This window comes from Tachypleus tridentatus, chromosome 5 (genome assembly GCF_004210375.1).
Source record: "Tachypleus tridentatus isolate NWPU-2018 chromosome 5, ASM421037v1, whole genome shotgun sequence".
NCBI lineage: Eukaryota > Metazoa > Arthropoda > Merostomata > Xiphosura > Limulidae > Tachypleus > Tachypleus tridentatus.
Genome location: NC_134829.1, coordinates 51918824 through 51940995, shown reverse-complemented (window position 1 = coordinate 51940995; position 22172 = coordinate 51918824). Strand labels below are relative to the sequence as shown.

The window sequence follows — 22172 nt, the reverse complement described above, 5'->3', positions numbered from 1 at the left end:
TAAAAAAGAAGTATTTGCCATTGATAAAATAATCCCTGCCAAAACACAAGAGGGCGCTCAGTAAGAAGCATGCTTCCACCACGCACCAGTTAAAATGTGTTTGTACGTCCCAAGTTATCATTTTTGGCAGGACAAGCTGTAGTAATATTCTACGTAAGTCCAACAGGTTTCATCAAAATCAGATCATTTTTGACTGAGTTATAGTGCAAAAATAGCGCAAAAATAGGCCTCCCTTCGGTTGCCGAGGTAATACATAACGAATGTATCAAAAGTCATATGATTAGGGGTTCAAATTACATTATAATCATATTTGCAAAATCGACTGATTCAAATTTCACAATACTCACAAACAACACCTTGACAAGCTACAAGATGAAACACAGTCAAAACTTGTACGGTGTGGAAGATACTGTGTGAATACATAAAATACGTGATCCAGTGGAAGAAGTTACACAGCTTTAATTACAGAAGTGACAAAATTAAAATTAACACCTGCAGTAAACGAACAGTAAGTACGCCCTAAGCCTAATTGTATATCTGACAATACTTGACAAGTGAATTTTAAAATTATTCATTTGATGGGAAAGAGAATATCTGGAATTATAAAAAAAAAATTAAAATCTTATTTAGCTTAATTTTTATAAGCCTAATTATTTAAGCAATTACCTTTTAAATATCTGTTTACGTTTAAACGAATGTCACAATAATCCATGTAATCAAACGTGCAGCACTTGCTAATGTCCACCTATAATGTTGACACGATACCGAGAGTACGAGCCTGCTAGAAATCTCGAAGTTATACAGAGCTTCTGTTATAACATCAACTCAGGATGCTTTAGCTACTACTTACATGAAACTAGTATTCAAGGAGTTACTTAATTGTTATCATTGTCTTAGTATGTTTAAACTAGATAACAGAATTATATTAATAACTTGTCTATACACAAATAACGTAAACATGACACTGCTAACTGTATCACTAAAACTATTAGATATTGTAATACAATAACAGAGATTGCAAGCGTTCGTATTGAAGAACGTTAAATTTCTCCTTCGAAAACTCAGAAAATCCTTTTCTGATCCAGAATGATCAACGATCTGGATCACTTTTTGTAGTCGGATGAGAAGCTCGAACCTCAAAGTGCCCATGAAATCCAACCACACTTTACAACGAATCTCTTCATTGTTAAAAACAAACAAAAAACTTCACAGTGATCTAATAAACGGATCCGGACATGGACTGTTCCATACTGACTTCCAGTCTCATGTAAACTTGTCGGGAACGGGGACATGGGTAATAAGTTTAGAAAACTATTATTAGATCAAGAACGGATTTAGAGAATTTACAAAAGCTTCAGTAAAACGTGTTATAGACATAGTTTAAATAACGTTAACACAGTTTAAAGTAACAACTGTGGTCTACAGGTTTATGTCAGAATGAAAATAATAAATTTGTGTTTATTTTTCAATAGTTTTTATCTTCAAAAGTAGATTACAATCATCACACTAACAAATGAGAAAGGGCTTTTTACCTAATGTGATACAAGAAAGTCTAGAATCTAAAAAGGCATTTGCCTGTTGTAAGATTAAGCAGATAAGAGATGTTTATCCTACATATTGAAAAGTCATTGTATCTCCATTTTCTGAATCACAACATTGAAAGTAATGAAAATAATTTTTTTCTCACTATCAGAGAGACATAAGAAATATAAAACATGAAACAACAGCCCAAACTACTGAACTGGGTTTCCTTCTGTTGAATTACACAATAATTTTGGTTTGTTTTGAATTTCGCGCAAAGCTACACGAAGGCAGTCTTCGCTAGCCGTTCATAATTTTGCAGTATAAGACTAGAGGGAAAGCAGCTAGTCATAACCACCCACCGCAAACTGTTGGACTACTCTTTTATCAACGAATAGTGAAATTGACCGTCACATTATAGCAACCCCAAGGCTGAAAGGGCGAGCATATTTGTTGTGACAGGGATTCGAACCAGCAACCCTCGGATTACGAGTCGAGTGCGCTAAACCACCTGGCCATGCTGGGCCCAATGTTTTTCGAGTTCATAGAACCCAATATAAATTTCCAAGAAATATTCAACTTGCAGTAATAATCATGAAGTTAGCTAAAAGATATTAAAAATCGAAATATATCCAATTTCTCTTTGTTTTTGTTTTTTAACTGGTGGGAGGACCCTTAGGATGTAGACAACAATGTAAGACTCAGCTATCAGGATTTGACCTTTCAAAATTAAAACAATTTCGAATTAACTGAAATAATATGTACAGAAATTCTTTGTTAAAATTACTATAACTTTCTGAAAACCTTTCACGAAATACTGTCTTAAGAGAAAGCTAGAAAGACCACAAAAGTGATTGGCTAAAACCAGAGTCATCCCGGTCGCACGAGAACAAACGAAGCAAAACACACAAGCGACGACAAAGGTCCGTGTACACAATAAATTGTTTTATTTGTAAAATTTATTACATGTGTATGACGCTATCTTTACACGTTTTTGATTTCAATACTATCAAAGTCAAAATTTACAAAACATTTAAATACGTTTCCAAGGCTTCGTGCGTGTTGGGGTGAAAAATTACAGGGCTGAACGTTCAGTAGTTTTCTTGCGTCATCTTCCATTACTGCGCCTAAAAAGAAGAGTCTAAACTCACTTCCATATTTAAAATAAGCGAGCATATCTTAAAACAAAGACACATCGCTTCTTCCATCAAGTAACTAATATGTGTGTATAAAATTATGTTCAACCCTGTCAAAAAAAAAAAAAAAAAAAGGTTTCTAAATTGAAGGATCTAAAATTTGTTTACAGTCTATTACGTTTTCACACAAATACTGTGTCTGAAAGCCCAGTCAAAATAATACAAGAAAACACACTACATAACAAGACAACTAGACCAGCTAAAGTTACACGAGGGTTATCTACGCTAGACGTCCCTAAATTAGCGGTGTAAGACTAGAGGGAAGGCAAATAGTCATCACCACCCACCGCCAACTCTTGGGCGACTCTTTTACTAACGAACAGTTTGATTGGCCGTCACATTATAACGCTGAAAGGGCGAGAATGTTTAGTGTGACGGGGATTCGAACCCGGGATTCTCGAATTACGAGACAACTACACCAATTTAAGTTTTTTTTTGTTTTTAATTTCGCGCAAAGCTACACGAAGGCTATCTGCGCTAGCCGTCCCTAATTTAGCAGTGTAAGACTAGAGGGAAGGCAGCTAGTAATCACTACCCACCGCCAACTCTTGGGCTACATTTTTATCAATGAATAGTTGAATTGAGCGTCATATTATAATGCCTCCACGGCTGAAATGGCGAGCATGTTTAGTATGAAGAACCCGCGACCCTCGAATTACGAGTGGAGAGCCTTAACCATCTGGCTATGCCACGCCCTCAAATTATGTTTAGCATTTTGGGTTTGTGTCTTTGTTTTCTAGAACAAAGCCATAACAGATTATCTGCTATAGTCTGTACCACAGAGAATTTAACCCTGAAACATGATGGTGTACCACTATGAGACAGCCTTTTCTATTGAGGGATGGGATAGAATATCTAGTTAAATAAATCATATGGTGTATTTAAGACTACAAAATCCAAGTTTGGTAATAAATGCTGAACTTATCTTGCTTTTATCATTCAAGATAATTTGTATTACACCTTTATAAAAATTAATATATACAACTCTAATGAGGGTGTAACATATTTTTCTCACACCTCTCATTAAGGCTAAAAAAAGTATACATAATAACAATATCTTCCCATACAAAATGAATTTACCGCAAAACCTTCATATACTATCATTTTGTTACTATATTTTAGAAGCACCGACAAGAGCACCATCTATTAGTAAACTGGCAAACAATATTAACGTTTTCAATATGCACATAAGTAGTTGAAACTCATGAATAGTCAATAAACGATTTAAATTCCTGAATAAACACATGTTGATCAGACATACTATATATATCTTTAAAATAATTCTAAAATCACATAAATCAATAAAATTGCCAACACAGAAAGAGAGATAACATTAAAACTGTATTGGGTATAATCCAACACTTGGGAAGTTTGAATATTTTTTTATATAACAAAGCAACCAATATACGCTCTCGTGTACATTCTACTAAACAACAATGAACTCCACAAAGCTCTCTTGTTAACAATTTCTACGATATATTTCTCTATAGAGACTACTGAGGCTTCAGATAATCCCAATTTATACACATCAACCCAAAAAGAACTGCTTAGAAGTATTTCTTTCAGACTAATAAACTAAATAAATTCATTTTATACAGAGCAATAACCATAGAAAAATAACATTGAATTCATAAATTAATATCAGAAACTAAGATATATTTTATTTGTATAAAACAGCATATAAAAATACATAAAAGTTTTACACACACACTTGAATATCACAGACGTAGAATCTACAATACACATTAAGCATTATAAACACAATCAGAATTCAGGTTTCTTGAAAAACAAATTCCTCTGCAATATAAGATACGAAAATTTAAATAAATTGCTAAAACTGTGGTAGATAGGAGAAAGATTTATAGTGGTGAATATTTTGGTTCCGAGACCCTGTAGGTAACAATACTTATATAACGTATAACCACTTAAAACGTTTCACGATAGTAAAATATATGTAATTTGAATTACAAAAATATAATAAAATACAAGGATACCATACACCTTGTAGTTATTTTTACTTTTATTTTTATTCAGAAAGTAATCCTTACCTTACATTGCAATCTATTCTAAGACAAATATCTTAATAAAGACGGTGGTATGACAAATGTTTTAATTACAATCAGATAAAGTTTTGTTTTCCTTTTGCAAAATATATTATGCAAAACTAAAAGTTATATTTTTCCTACACTGAAAATGCATTTTCGATATGTACTTCCCATTCACTCCCAAGATTAGCTCTTCTAGTCCAGTGCTGCCCTCTATAAGCGAATTTTTTTCACGTACTCCATGTATTGTGAATGAATGTTTCTACTCTAAATCCAAACCCCAGCCACGAGGTATCGACATCTACGCAGGGTTAGGATGAGGGCTCCTAAACCAGGGGTGAACTACAATTTGACGTCTCACTCCATAGTAATTGTATAATGTATATTGGAAGGTAGCACGTTGTCTACACCAGCAAACCACTACCGCTCTATTCGGAACTAAATGGAATGTTTTTGTGTGGTACACATTCAGCAGGGTGCCTCTATTATTGACAACCCAACCGTCTTGGAAGTTGTAAGGACTCCCAAACTCCATTAGAAGAAAGATGGGTGATAATGTGTTGGAGAGTATGAAGGAACGTCAACGTCTGAGACACAGAATTAGTGACCACAAATCCCTATTTTGAAAAGCATACCCTACTGAGTTATTCAATACAAGATATGGTAAGGATGGGCAGCTATTCCCTTATGCTGCCCCAATACAGTCCATAAGTAGTACAGTCCAGAATGGGCAAGTTTATGAAGCAAATATATCACGAGGTTATTCAACTACAAGTAATCTTATGGAATACCCCAACTCAACAATGAGCATTGCAAAACCATGGAAGGTAAGAAGTGAGACAACGTGGCTGTACAGTGTGGATTTCTAATTGAAGAATGCCTCGTTAGGCAATACTTGCCACAGAGCTGGAACCAAAAATGAGTTAATAAAGCAAGGTCCCCTGAAATAAAAATAATGTATGAATATAAACTTAGCCAATCAAGGTCACACTGAAGTTTGAAGAACGGTCACAGGTGGAAGTAGAAACTGTGATATGGTGTACATTATGAGAGAGAAACGTATACGATGTAGTCCACATACCCGACCATAGGGCTTCCTCCAATGGCCAACAAAGATGAGATGCAAGGGAAAATGTGAGGTGTCAAATCGGATGAGAAGACATCCTACACAAATTCAAGTGAAAAGAATACAAGAAAGAATATGGCAATTGAATCAAATATTGAACCCAAATGGTGATGGTAGAAGAAAACAGATCACGAACAGTGGAAGACAGCCAAGGGATGAGGAGTCGTGAATGGGTACCTCAGAAGGAGGTCATGTGGACAATATGACAATAAAGGGCATGGACCAGACAGAGAAGTCTAAACAGGATCAGGGGCAAGGGTGGAGAAGAGAAATAGAAGGAAGGGAAACAGGTGAAAAGAACTTGCCTTCCCTAACTGCTGAACTCTTTTGGAGCAAGGAATGATCTGGATAAAAGAGAGAATAGGTGTGGTGGTAAAGTGTAGATGAATCATTAATGGCAAACAAACCAAACCTTCATCATCCACAGACTAAGAGGAGAAAGAAATATGTTTTAAGGGAAAAGTTAAACATGGACCATGAGGAAACAGATTAAAATGGAAGAGAAGGAATTGACGACCACATTAATATCCCAGTCCAGAAGACTGGGCCGTCTGAGGGGATGAATCCAAAAGAAACGCATAAATGTGGTAAGGACAGGAGAAATAAAAACTCCATGGTACTGGGAAAGTGAAAAGGCATTGGTAATGGCAGCCTGATACCATAAAATTGGAAAGACCCTGGTCAAAAAGCTACGTGAGTAACTCAGCCACATAAGACACAGTAGATCAGTTAGTGGAGAATCCCCAATTAGCAGATCCTCCATTTAAATTGATACACCTTCATTAAAGAAGGATGTATGGAGCAATCCAAAACGAAAGCTACTCGAAATGAGAAACCTGACCTCCTAGCCAAGGACTGGATAAAAGTCAGGCGTGAAGAAAAAGAATATGAATAGCAAGATGTAGAATTGATGACTGAAGTTTACAATGAATGGAGGAAGACAAGAGAAAGGGTAATGGAGGGAAAAGTTGGATTTGGTTTAATCGTGAAACCCACAGTTAAGCTGGTCAATAGGGAACAATGGGAATGAGTCGTCATGGAATGGTATGGAGGAGGAAGATCACCTGATGAAGTAATCAGATTCTAAGATAAACATAATAGAATTTGTGGGATCAACCCTGGCTGGAGGCATCAAGTGCTGGAGTCTGAGGATGAGGTACTCACGAGACTAAAAGAGGGGTAATTTATGATTAAGGGCTGTGGCAAATGCATTTACAGGTAGAAAATCTCACAACTTGCAAACCAACCAAAATACAAGGTAATCTAAAGACTGACTACTCTGTCAGTGAAATTTTGTCAGGGTGGGAAAGACAATATGCTATGAGACTGAAAGAACACAGAACATGACACACATTGAGATGAATGTTGTGTGTGAGCATAATATAGAATATCCAATGTATGGAAACACAAAATATGCACCATTGGTGATTGGTATGTGCTACTCCTATAGAACTGTCAGAATGAATCATTACCAAACAATTTCTTACGAGATAAAGGAAGGGATTCAAAGTTTCATGGGCCATGACAATAACACTTAATATAAACTAACATTAATGAATTGAAAACCACATTAAAAGTAGTGGAACTAAAGAAATCACAAAATGTTTAACCCCTGTTTTTAACATTTGTTAATTTTTATTGTAATAAGTAACAATTATATTATGCCTCAAAGAGTTTGATTTTAAACCTAGAAATGAACAAGGCCTTTTAAAGAATAAAATTAGTGAAACAAATCTGATTTATTCAAACAAAAATTAGTTGAAACAGCATCTTTCAAGAAAATTTCTTTAAAATTAATAATTTTATCCTACCAGTACATAAAATAATTTTGTCCTTTGCCAGGTACTGGATGGTTAGTGAAGTCTTTTCCAAGCAATCTTTAGAGAGAAAAGGAGGATCTGATATAACAACATCATAGTTTAGTTTCATCCACTTTGGAAGATTCAGTGGGTTGTTGAAATCGTAATATATAAAATCATCTGTATAAATGTTGAACCTTTGATCATATTCCAAGAGATGAGTAGTCACACCTTTTGGTTTCAAATTCTGCAGTTTTTTGAAAACTGAAGGACAAGAAATACAGGCAATCCTGAAAAAAAACCCAAAACAGACATGAAGTATTCTACGAAATATAAGGATAATATTAAAAAGTATTCAGAATTTCAGAAGTGGATGTAGCATTTCTGAGCTTATTAACATGTCAAACTGTATGCGCAACAACCATTTATAGATCTTAATGACAAGAAACTCACCTGGAATAACAATGTATCTCAGAACAGCTGGTTTAACACTTTTACTTATATACCAGAGTACAACACTTCGACCTTCCTAAGTCATCCTCAGGTTAATAAAGAGAGAATTTGAATGTGACCATTGACGGACACGTCTTAGGGACGAGAGTATAAGCGGGTATGGGATTATAGGGAGCGTTGTAGGTGGATGTAAGGTTATTAATTAGCATAGGTATAAAGGTGTTCCTTTACATTGGTTTAATTTTGGTTTTAGTTGCTGTATAAGTAGGGCTTCTTTGATTTTGCATTTGTTTATATTTGTTTCCCTATTTAGTATCTGAGTGCTTTCTATGGTTATGTTGTGTTTATTTGATTTGCAGTGTTCAAAAACGTGTGAAGGTGTTTTTTTGCATTCTTTGAATCTAGTTTCCATAGGAAGGTCAAAACATTGTTCTCTCGTTATCAATAAAAGTGTGATATTACGTATATAATGTGAGAGCTATCAACAAGTAATTTTACACTAATGATTTTACAAAAGTTCAACATAAAGAAAAGTGAGTACCAGATACACTACACAGGGATACTCAAACACTTCAAAGGATATGATATTAAAACAGAATGACTGACACAAGTATTTTCACATTACACTCGAGCATACCAGAGTTTTAGCTATCTTGATGTTGTCAATTCACAGACACAGCTTGAGCAAAAATATTTTTGAAACACATCAGACGTTTTGTTTACAGGAGACTTGTACGTTTTACTAAAATTCTAATTCTGCCACATTTTGTATAGATACATAAAGTAAGTTCAGAATTATGGTAAACATTCTTTCTCTGGTACAGAATTCATCCAATGGACTGACCACAGTTAAAGAAATAATAATAGAATGATGAAATAAAATCTATTTATTTTAGTAATCTTATACTTTGTAAATTAATACAAATTGTTCTTCCTGTTATAACCACCTCCAAGTCCTTTTCTGTACCAGATTGGTTAGTATTACTTACTCTTATGACACAATATGGTAGCTTTCCTTCTACCTGAATAGTTGATATTACTTTGCTGCCATGTACCTCAGTACCTCTCTTACATACCTTAATGGTTAATATTATTTACCTTGCTACAAATCATTCCTCTGAATGGTTAATATTGTTCACTTTGCTACAAATCATTCCTCTAAATAATTAATATTATTTACTTTGCTACAAATCATTCCTCTGAATGGTTAATATTGTTCACTTTGCTACAAATCATTCCTCTAAATAATTAATATTATTTACCTTGCTACAAATCATTCCTCTGAATGGTAAATATTTTTCACTTTGCTACAAATCATTCCTCTAAATAATTAATATTATTTACTTTGCTACAAATCATTCCTCTGAATGGTTAATATTGTTCACTTTGCTACAAATCATTCCTCTAAATAATTAATATTATTTACCTTGCTACAAATCATACCTCTGAATGGTTAATATTATTTACATTGCTACAAATCATACCTCTGAATGGTTAATATTATTTACATTGCTACAAATCATACCTCTGAATGGTTAATATTGTTCACTTTGCTACAAATCATACCTCTGAATGGTTAATATTATTTACATTGCTACAAATCATTCCTCTGAATGGTTAATATTATTTACATTGCTACAAATCATACCTCTGAATGGTTAATATTGTTCACTTTGCTACAAATCATACAGGCCAACAGTACCTCTGAATGGTAGACATTATTTACTTTGCAACAAATCATACAGGCCCACAGCACCTCTGAATGGTTGATATTATTTACTTTACTACCATTCATACAGGCCCACAGTACCTCTGAATGGTTGATATTATTTACTTTGCAACAAATCATACAGGCCCACAGTACCTCTGAATGTTTGATATTATTTACTTTGTTAGAATAACAACTACGAATGAATAGTAAAAATGAGTATAACACACCACATGTAGTGAACCAACTCCCCAGAAAATTATAGAATATAAATACAACAACAGCCAGTAGCAACCAGCTCTTTAATATCATCAATAAATTTAAGTACACTTTTCTTCATCTATGCCAATGATACAAACCAAAAAGGGAAAAGGCCATAAGGCAGAGCCTTGAAATACTCCACTTACAACATCAATACAGTTTAACTGAACTCCATTCATAGCAACCATCTTCTTTCCTAAGTCCAGCTACTCTTCTGTCCAATTAATCAACTTACTTATCTCCCATACCTAAAGAATTTTTTTTTTTAACATACCTTTCACATTGTACTTTGTCAAAGACTTTCTGGAAATACAAATACACAAAAGCTACACCCTAACCCTCACCTACATCAGCAGTAACATTTTCAAAGAATGTTTTATCTTAGTAAACCTATGTTGAATATCCAATAAAATATCAAACTTTGTTAAAAGGCTTTGCAAAGCATTCTTTATCACACTTTATGAAATTTTCCCAGAACTGATATAAGACAATTTTTATCATCTCCACTGAAAAAAGGTGTAACATTAGCTAACTTCCAATCCTATAGTATCTGCCCTCTATAAATGGACTTTGATAAAATAGTGACTCGCATATCCAATCTTAGCTTCCTTCAAAACTCAATGAGAAATAAATGGCCAAGGAACTCAATAATTCTTCGAACTTCCTAAAATGTTTCTAAACAAGTTCAGAATTAATGTTATTAAAGTGAAGGTCCTAGTTCAGTCCTAACCTTTTCTTACTGTTAATGTATTTACAGAAACCATTACTGTTATTTTTTACTTTCTATTTAATATTCCTTAATCCACTAAATCTCCCGGTCAGCATAAACTTCACATATTGTTTATACTCTTCTGTGATAACCTTGTCTTTTACACCTTTATCAGCCAACGTTAATTTTAACTGTAGTCACTCTTGTTTCACTATAAAAAAACATGTCTATTTTGAACATCTGAAAACTAATTTTTAATATGTTCCCTGACATTTGATCAGTATTTCCAAGCCCCAGTTACTTCAAATGCCCAATTCACAACAGAAAACTCTTGTCTAATATCTTCGAAAATTTGATTTTTTGAAATTTGTATCCAATATCTCATTACTCCTTATGCATCAAAACCAGTTCAGCAATTACTGTATTCCATTCAGATGTTCCCCAATTGCCACCTTATCAACCATTTTCTCACTAGAAGTTAACAATAAATCTAAAATATCCTTGATCCCAGTGAATTCCACAACTTGTATTCTCAAGATTGCTGGTATGGGTATCAAAACTAATTAAAATAAAGTACAGAAAAATGTTTCGACCTTCTTAGGTCATCTTCAGGACATTTTTACTTCAAGAGGGTTTCTCGTCATCACAAGTTCTGCAACTTATTGAAGAAAACAATCCTGCATATTTTCTAAAAACTTGTCTCCCATATGATTTGACTAAAACCTTAATCTAGAGTTTCTTATTAATTTTACTAGCTTCAACTGGTGGTCTATAACACATTACAACTAAACACCTTCACCCCTAATAACTTCTAATCAACACCCACACAGATTTCAACTTCACTGCAACTAGCTTTGATATCCTCAAGTTGAACAGGCTGTAACTCACATTTTACATATCAAGCCCTCCCATCAGGACTGTCTATAGAGATTAAACAGGTTTAAGATATTTCTATTACATCAAAATCCTCCATTCCAACTAGCTCTCTAAAGTCAACTATTTTATTTCTTAGACTTCTAACATTTCAAGGATAACAGTTTATCTTTCCATTAAAAATTATCTACTTTGTTCCTCCAGTTTTCTCTACATTTTATTCTTTTGTCATTATTCTACCCCTCACCACTTTCTACTCTCAGTTCAAAGCCACATTTAAAATTGAATTACTTCCTCTTACAAACAAGCCATCCACTATCTTATTTATAAGTAAACATTCATTCCAAAACAGCTCTCTCTTCTCACTGAACTCATCCCACAAAATCATCCAGCTAACCTGTTCATCCTTACATAAAACCTAAGCCTACTTGTAGTTTCATCCCAACAATTAAATCATGGAAGTATCCCTGATGGAATTAAGTTATTATGATCCTTTTCTTTGAATTACCTTATCAATCTCTTGTACTTACCATTTATCCCTTATAACCTAACCTTCTCTAGGACTTTATCCTACACATGCAGCACAAAGACTATATCACTATTTGCATCTATTACAATACCACTTGCTCTGTCAGTTATACCCTCTAAGCCTCGAGAACAGAAACTAATCCATTTCTCCCTATTTATCCCACAAATTCTTGTATTTATGAGTCACATTAAAAAATCACTTATAACCGTAACCTTTATGTTTTTCATTTCTATTCCCATCTGTCACTTTTTCTTTCCCTCCCTCCATTAGTTCTTCAACTACTCAAGCTCAAGGCTGGAATTTGTTGTTTAATAAAACCTGCTTATTATACTTAAATCCACTACTACTATACCTAAATTAGCACCCTTTTTAACTTCCTGTATCCCAGAATTTATCATTCTATTTATCAGTCACCTATTATTACAATAGCTTCTAACTTCTCCTCAAACCTGAAAACTCCATGTCCACATTGTACGTCTTCATTAAAAAGTGCATGTCACTTCCATTTCCCAAATAAAGTCAATTCTTTACACCTATCATATCTTATAAATCAGAAATGCCCAATGCCAATACTAGTCTTTATCACTGTAGCTTGGGAATAAATAATCAGTACTAAATACACATAGCTTATCGACAACACTGTTAAGCCTAACATTAAATCACATTATTTTACTACTAAAATAGTTTATCTTTAAGAAGTGACAAGTAACTAGTTTTTATTTTACCTCATTACTGCATATATGATATTCTGAAACAGGTGTCATAAATAGTTCAAATTAATTATATTGTTTAATATTCTAGTAATACCAATTGTGTACTAATATACATGTAAGTATTAGTTAAGAAAATATCAGTCCTTTAACAACAAACAGTTACATATCCTTATCATCCAATACCTGTTGAACTGAATAAAGACATGTTATTCACAGATCTCATTCACTGGTTGTAATATTTAACTTTCAATTATGTTTCCAAAGTTCTACTCTTTGAATTTAATCAGAGCATGAAAATTAATGTACAATTATTACGTTAACCAAACTTGTTAAATCAAAACCAATACTTTTTTAATGTTAAAATACAAATGTAAATTCTACAAGATATATAACACAAACTGTAAGCTGATAACAAGTGCACAATAAGATTTAAAGTTATACTAAATATCTGATGAAATGTATTTACCTCCCAAATGGCCCAGCCACATTAAGAGTTTTCATTGCTAGAATTTCTGAAGTCTTACCGTCATACCAAAATTGGCTGAGTTGCTAATTGGAAAAAATAATGCGTCAGTATAAACAGAACAGACTTTTTCCAAAAAACAGAATATTTTAGTCACTCCAAATATGAAGACACAATAGCCTTCACACATTATTATATTCTTGTGAACTCTTACTCAAGTTTTTATATCACAAAGTCTTGAAAGAACAAATATGAATAAAGCATACATTCTAAAAAATGTCACACCCTTTCAAAAATATATGTATTTCTTTTTTTATTTCTCCTGATTTCATATGTGTGTGTGTTTTTTTTTATAGCAAAGCCGCATCAGGCTATCTGCTGAGTTCACTGATTTTATATGTCTGTCGCTAACAAATATAATCAAACACTATTTGTAACTAAAATGTTTTTATGATAAATTTCTATAAGGATTTCAACAAAAAAAAATTATAATAATGTTTGGATACCATTGTAAAAAAAATAAAAATACTTTCTAAGTTAATTACAATCCAAAAGAGATGTTAATGGAAGAATTATAATTATGTAAAAATATGTATATAACTGAGTAATGAACACAGCATGCATCCTGTCACACCAAATAAAGAATGAACAGAATAATAAAACAGTAACAACGTTTGTGGAAAACATAATAACATGACAAAAAAAGTTGTAACATTAGCTGATAAACAAGTTTCAATATGTGGAGAAACTTTGCACTCAATTATATTGTCCTGAATTAATGAAAAAAACTCACAGAAATTTAACAAGTTTCCCCTTTAACACAAAATATTATGAGATGGCCCCCAAAGTTATTCACAAACAAACCACCTTAAATCCAACTGCATTTAATGTTAAAGGCAAAACATACATCTGAAATATACTTATCCAAAACAAACTGTATGTATGACATAATTACGTGCATTAAATAATCAATACAATGATGAAATGTTTGACCATTATTGCCTAATGCTACCACTTCAGTACACAACTAAAAAGTAGCTACTCACTCAGTCCTCAAAGATGGAACTTTTTAATGCTCTTAATTAGTAGCTTTCACTACCTATGCATGATTTAAGCAATATTTCTCATCTTGAACAGTTAAAAGATGAAAACAAGATGGTAATATTAATTATAAGTTTGTTAAAAAAAATAACAAAACTGATTATTATTTCCCCAAGGGTTTAGAAGGAGGTTAAGAATTAGATATGCGAGTCACTTGTTACTATTCCCTCCTTAGCCCATCTAAATATTGGTCTGAATTTTTCTCACTTCCTCCAGTCTTTTATTCCCTACTTTAGTGTCCTTAGCAATATCTATCATGTAATACTCTCCACCTACATCAATGTTCCCTCTATCCTGGTACTCTATGCTCGTATAAGCACCTCATTCAGATATTATATACTTTTTAAAGACTGAGCCATTCTGTTGTCTCTAACACCAGCTCTCAGTGGGGAGAAACAGTGGAAGAGTGTGCATGTATATAGACACACTTGTGAGTGGACCCCAACCTGTAGTCATAGAGTAATGTGTTCTGAGCACAACGAAAAGGACTTGTCCTCAACCTGAAGAACACCAAATAGCAACACATCAAACTTGGAATGATGGGATATAACATGCCATACTCAACCTGAAAAATAAAACCCATCCAGTATGGACATTATAAACACTCATCTTCACTACTCAACTGAATGGGCAAGGTCAATTCTTCTTGTCTCAGGAATTATGGGGAGGATTTGGAAGAAACTGCACCCAACCAAGGACCCAGGGATGAATGAGAACACCCTACATTTAGAATTACAAGAAATCAATGGACCCCTTCCATAAACAATCTAAATGAATCACTATTCAACAAAAAGAAGAGCCATGCACAACCCAACTGAATAGCCAAATGTCAAATCTGAAGTGGCATTATGGGTAGATTCCTGTGTAGACTGGTGTCTCTCCTACAAAAACCTCGGAAAAACAAAACATCCACAGACCCAGGTAGGAGGACCAAGACAGGTAAAATTCACTGGGATACTCTGCATGAAAGCCACTGTCCACTATCCCAACTGGAAACAGGGTGTGGTAAGGATTCCCTAACTCCACTAGCAGATCTGGTGGGTAATGAATATTGGAGAGTCTTGAAAATCAATGCAATAGATAAACCAAGTTCCCTAAATTTTAACAGCAAACCAAACTCAATTTATTCAAAGCACTAATCAGCAGATATGGGCAGGATCATCTTATAATTTTAATCATGAATGGCATTCCAGCATAGTATAGTAATACCACCCAGTCAGTCTCCAGATTTTTTTATGGAACACCTCATTTCTACAGAGCCTCTTGCAATCTAGATAAATTACATTGAATTAGTGACTGCAAGTGCAGAATTGGTTTCATACAAATACACCTGTACAGAGTGGAATCCTGTGAAGGTGGGATAAGGGACCCTTAAAGGTAAAAAGACAAGACAAAAGCAGCAATAAAAATATTGAGGAGGTCTACATACTAGCCTGTACAATGTCCTCCAATGGAATATTCAACTGGATTGTTAGAGACATACAATGGTGGTGAATCTTATGATATGTGGCTTTCAGAAGTTTCTCTGTCTTCAAAGAGAGCTCAAAATACTCAATATGGGTTACTTTTATACTCACCTGATCAAGTTAGCTGGGGATAAATCCTGGGAAACTAAATAATCCCAGTAAATCAAGTTCTTGTTTAGCATATCTAAAGACATTAGTACAGGTAACAAAACCTTTAAGATCTTCAATAGACAGAAACAATCAAGAGCTGATCAGTCACATAAGTGAGAAATAATGATCTGATGAATTAGTGAAAAGAAACGGATCTCTGGACAAGGTGGCAGTAAAGAAGTAAAGAAACCCAAACCCATATGTTAGTTTAGTTTCAATCTAACCATTTATCAATATCAAAGAGACTTGTACTTAATAAGGAACAGAAAGACCACTGAAGGGAGCTCCTGTGCACTCTTTCCAAAGGCCACGAAAAGCACAAGTTCACCAACACGGAGTTCAGGATCAGGGTGAATACCCTGTTGGCAGTAAAAGTTTTCACCAATATGGCACCAGAGTGAAGCTTTTTGACTAACTTAGGAGAGCCAGCAAGTTTCTTCCAAATAAAAAAAGAAACACAGTTGCCCTGAAGGAAAGTGAGGTACAGGTGTTACAGATGTTGAAGATTGTTGCTCAGAATCTTCAAGACATGGACATTTGCCTATGATCTGTTTTTTAACTATTTTATTTAAAGTTATATTTGGGGGAACTATAATAAAGAAAGAATATTTTGGTGCCCACTGACCCCACTCACCATGAAGCCCTACAAGGGGATGCACTACAATGCCAAACAAGGACACTGCAGCAATTCTTAGGTTTCATGAGCACTATACCCAAATACCAGTATCAGATACAATGTCCAAAACACCCACTGAGAACATTCAACACTGGTACTTGGTTGACCCTAGGAGAGCCACTACAAGGCCACCCATCTTCAGGAATTCCACCAAAGTGGTATGTTAGGTAGGATTGGACCACTCAACCGCCAGGATCCTCTCCTCCCCTTCATGGGTTACCACTTATGGCAAACACGTAGATGGATGTTTAGATCCAAGAGGAGGTAAACTGAAAGAACAGAACCTTCTCTGGGAGGTTCCCTCACCACATACACAAGTCCACACCAAGGGGATTAGCAACAGTTATAAAAGTAATTTGCAGTAAATCCACATACTGTACCAAATGAAAACAAAATCAGGAAGATGATTTAAGATAAGCCACACTGGAACCTCACACTATGTAATATACACTGAATAAAGAAATCTACAAACTGGCCTACTACTGTAGAAACAATCCTGGCAAAATACTATTCAAAATCACAAGTACAGCAGCAATGGTGTACATTAATTAATGTGTCAAGACTGCAATTGTGTATACGTACATACAGTATTCCACAGAAACAAATATTAAAGAACATTCTAAAAGCTGAAAATTAAGGACATGGATCCAACCTTTGCATCCCACAATATTGAAACTAAACATCAATTTGATCCAGAAAAAAATTGCAAAATTTTACACATCTATGGGAAAGGTGAAAAAACTACAGTCTGAACATTTTACAAAAACAAACAGAAGCCTATAAAAGAAATCCAGAAAAGTTCTAAGTGACCAAACCAACATGAGATCCTTTATAATTCTCATCCCACTTCTGGTTTTACAATTAAACAGATATAAACATGTTTAGAAACCAAATCAATCTGTACCTGATGGTTCCTTTACAGACAAAACTATGGTCATTAATAAACAAAGTTTTAGTGACATTTACAGTCATCTTTCTTTTTCTCAATTCTGTTATAATGAAGTTTCACCAAGTGCTGACAGTTTCAAGTATCAACTATATAAGACAGTTCGATTTTTTCAAAGTAGGTGGATAGCCTTTGGAATGGGCTGCATTCCAATGTTGCAGAGGCAATAAATTTAAGTGAGTTTAAGAGAAAGCCAGATAACTACGTGAATAAAGGCTGGCTTTGAGGTTTTGTTTTAATAGTATTAGTTTAGTTTAGAGGATGGAACAGCCTAGCTAACCCAACAGGTCCTTAGCTGTCCCTAAACATTAAGGTATGTTATGGCTTGTGTCTCAACATTTATCTAAAATATTTAATGCTATAAAAATATGTAGAGTAATCTTTAAGTATAAATGCCATTTCATTATTTTCTTTCATAAAAGCACCTCTTCTAAAATAAAGATCTATATTTCTACATTCTATGTACCAAGCTTTCCACAAAAAGTAATGACAATTTTATTTAAAAATCAAATATTTTACATATAAAAATACACTTTACCCAATTTTCTTCTACGTCAAAGCTTCCACTGACACCTTCCTGAGACAGCTTTGCTGCTTGTTCATTATAAAATTCTTGTAGAGCTAACAGAGTTTCAGCTGACAGCTGAGGGTCCCAACCATCTCCTTCCATTTTTCATACTATATAAAATTATGTGTAAATTACAAATAACCTAGGGGTAAAAATATGAAAACATTTGTGTTATTCGAAAATGTGAACTAATATTTTACTCCATTATATGCAACTAGTTCACTGAAAATAAAACCTCTCATTGGCATCAGAAGCAATGAGGCATCACTCATTACTGCAGTGACTTATTCTGATGTGTGGAAGTTGATTTCAAACAGATGGTGCAGATTGAGGAATGGCTGTGATCTATGGCTGCTTTGTTTTTAATTAAACACAAAGCTATACAGTGGACAATCAAAAGTCCAGTTTTTAGTATTATTAGCTTAAAGACTAATGTTTATAATGATGGAAAAGAAGTGAGTACATAAAACACTAGAGGGATAATAACTATAATATTTAATACCTCTTGCTAGATCCTAATACATTCCTAAACATGGTTTACAAACTGAAAACACGTGTTGAGTTACTATTGTTGTAATGAAGTTCAGTAAAGAATACTGAGTTTTTTAGATTTTTTTACCTCATAAACTTCATTTTTTATTGTCTGTTTTTTGTTGGGGTTTTTTTGCGGCATACCTGCTTTCTTTAAGGAAGATACCTGGGTTCTGTAACATGACTTTTAAAAAGACATGAAAATACTAAAGGGGTAAGATACATCCTCACATAGTTAATAGAAAAGTTAACAAAAACCAAGTTGAAAAACTTTCGTTTGAACACATTGGTACAAAAAAGCAAACACAGATGACAAATATGGCATGCAACGTTCTTACGGTTAAAGCTGTCTGTTTTTATGCTTTTACTATTTGTTATATATATTAATGATGTGAATACTTTATTGTAACATTTCAATCTCTTGATGACAACATCTTCTGTTTATTTACTTCAGGTAAACTTGAACAGCCTGACAAGTAGTGTAAGTTACTCATTGACTACAGTATAATATGGAAGACGTTTTCAAGCAATGACTGAAACTATTGAAAGGTGTAAAAACACTTATGGTAACAGAAATTAAGGTGTTCTTTAAACTATTAGTAATTATGCACCAATATAAAAAAATGTTTCATCTAAAAGTTTATTAAAAATTATACCAAAATTTACACTTCACGCAGCTAAAAATGAAGCTACTTACGAATACAATCACCTACGTACGAAAAATTGCTGTCAAAGATAATAATTAACGTTACAATCACACTAACTGTTGGATAGTAACGTAATAATAAATCTGTGTGAATATTTAATATTCTGAATCATAACATTTCACTAAATTCTCAAATAATGCAACACAATCACACCACTTTAGTATAATACGCCCTCTAGAGGTGAATCATTTTATTTTCACTAATGACAAGAAACTGGTGCAGTAGCTTCATCGTTCCTAATCCTTCAAAGGTTGCGTTTCTTGTGGTTGTTGTTTTTTCACTAAGACAATCCTGAAATATTTTATAGGTTTTTAACCTATTATTTATTTGTCATTGAATAAATATCTGTCCTTGTTAAACCTAACAAATTATCTCAAGAACACAAGCTGTATTTCTATTTATACATTATACTTGATGTTGACAATAACATTAATGGACATAATATTTTTCTTTTCATTTTGGACGCTTATTTTAGTTATTTTTATATATCAATATTTGTTTATATTCGTTTGGAAAATGGTACAGTCAGTAAAAAGGTATTTTATGATACGCTTTGAATTGACAGTGAAATTTTCTGTCAACTTTGTTTTCTATATAGTATTATAATAGTTAATTAAATACTATTAGGCCTCGGAATCATAATAACTCTTTTTATGTTGTTGTTGTTCTGTAGTATGTCATTAAAAATTTAAGGGCCTCCAATAGTTTATTACTTTTACATCGTGGTGTGCCACCAGAGTGCTGCCATCAAAGGGAATATAAAGAATTAATATAAGCAAGCCCCCTAAAGGGGGAGAGGATACAATTACCAGGGCCCAAGAGAATGTGTGTTTGTTTGTTTTTAATTTCGCGCAAAGCTACACAAGGGCTATATGCGCTAGCCGTCCTTAATTTGCCAGTGTAAGACTAAAGGGACGGCAGCTAGTCATCACCGCCAACTCTTGGGCTTCTTCTACCAACGAATAGTGGGATTGGCCGTAACATTATAATGCTCCCACGGCTGGAAGAGCGAGCATGTTTGGTGTGTCAGAGATTCAAACCCGCGACCCTCAAATTACAAGTCGAATGCCTTAACCTCATGGCCATGCCGGGCCTACAAATATATACCTAATCCTAGACGAATGAAACCAGGTTATTCCGAAAAACACCCTTACACTATACGAGGTCTGTTCAAAAAATACACGGACTGACGTCATAAAACAAAATGTACTTTATTTAGAAGTTACAGGTCTGGAACCCCTTCAAAGTACTCTCTTCCCCAACGCACACACTTATCCCAACGGTGTTTCCACTTGTTGAGACAGTCCTGGTACGGCTCTTTTGTAATGTCCTCCAGCTCCTTCGTCGCATTTGCCTTAATCTCGGGAATCGTCTCAAATCTTCTTCCTTTCAAGGGTCTTTTGAGTTTGGGGAACAAGATAAAATCGCAAGGAGCAAGGTCAGGTGAGTAGGGGGGTGGGGAAGAACAGTGATCGAGTGTTTGGCCAAAATCTCACGAGTTCTGAGGGCTGAATTTCGCAGCAACGCGGTGCATCTTCAATTTTTCGGTCAAAATCTCGTAACAAGATCCAACTGATATCCCACACTCTTCAGCAAGCTCCCTGACAGTCAGACGTCGATTTGCCCGCACCAGGGTGTTGATTTTGTCGACGTGTGGGTCGTCAGTTGACGTGGAAGGACGTCCAGGACGCTCATCATCTTCAATCGACTGTCGACCATCCTTAAAACGTTCATGCCACTTGAAACATGCTGTACGCTTCATAGCAACATCACCGTAAGCCGTGTTAAGCATATCAAAAGTTTCAGTCGCAGATTTTCCAAGTTTAACACAAAATTTCACAGCAAGTCGTTGCTCCTTCAGGTCATTCATTCTGAAATCCGCCAAACGAAAAAATCGCACTTCACTTAAAACCGCGTAGCTAATACACAAATGAAGATATCTGCAATCAGGAAATGGTTGATCAGTAATCAGCTGATCTGTGCGAACCTAGCGACACCAAGCGGATTCCCCTGGAACCAACTGGAGCCGCGCAATTCAAACAGTCAGCGCATTTTTTGAACTGCCCTCCTATCCTTATTTAATTATGAAAACGTAATTCTTGGCTTTTCTTTGCATATAGACACTTGACACATTAAGAATGATTAAAATAATAACTGGAATAATAATTAATATATATTTGTTACTTAATATATTTAACAGATATTTGTTGTTAATACGTTTTACGCTTATAATGTGAGCTAAAAACGGTTGTTGCTACGAGTTTGACTCATTTATGAGCTCGTTGCTATCGTAATTTAGGATCTTCGTTCAAATAAGTTCTTTAAAATACTAAAAAGAGAGAGAAAGAGAAAGCGGTCTCGTTCTGGATATCCCTAATGTGAAAATATGCGTTTAATTAATATATCAATCCAACTACGGATAGCAACAGCATATATCCATCTCATATCACTTTTAATTATAACTGCATGCTTGACCATTTATTACTGGTATTGGTGTGTAATTTAAAATTTGGGTAGTTGCAGAGATATGCAACCCGCTAGTACAGCGGTATGTCTCCGGATTTAGAACGCTAAAATCAGGGGTTCGATTCCCCTCGGTGGACTGAGCAGCTAGCCCTTTGTGGCTTTGCT

The 22172-nt window shown here is 34.4% G+C and overlaps 1 protein-coding gene across 1 annotated transcript; it reads right to left on the bottom strand.

Annotated features, from left to right (window-relative positions):
- Window positions 1-2445: 2445 nt before the first annotated feature.
- Window positions 2446-19730, bottom strand: LOC143251170 (EEF1A lysine methyltransferase 1). The gene is made up of 5 exons (XM_076502571.1): window positions 19532-19730; window positions 18274-18413; window positions 13400-13482; window positions 7700-7977; window positions 2446-2648 (listed from the first exon to the last, which is right to left on the bottom strand). The coding sequence occupies exons 2-5, from the start codon at window positions 18403-18405 to the stop codon at window positions 2506-2508; spliced, it is 636 nt and encodes a 211-aa protein (XP_076358686.1). The 5' UTR covers window positions 18406-18413; window positions 19532-19730; the 3' UTR covers window positions 2446-2505.
- Between the last annotated feature and the right edge of the window lie 2442 nt (window positions 19731-22172).

Excerpts from the sequence above, each read along its gene's own strand:
- LOC143251170 (XM_076502571.1), bottom strand. The coding sequence starts at position 18,405 with ATGGAAGGAGATGGTTGGGACCCTCAGCTGTCAGCTGAAACTCTGTTA. Across the intron at positions 13,483-18,273 it reads TTGACGTAGAAGAAAATTGG|CAACTCAGCCAATTTTGGTA; the intron begins GTAAAGTGTATT and ends TTTTCCAATTAG. Across the intron at positions 2,649-7,699 it reads CAAAATTATTTTATGTACTG|GCGCAGTAATGGAAGATGAC; the intron begins GTAGGATAAAAT and ends TCTTCTTTTTAG.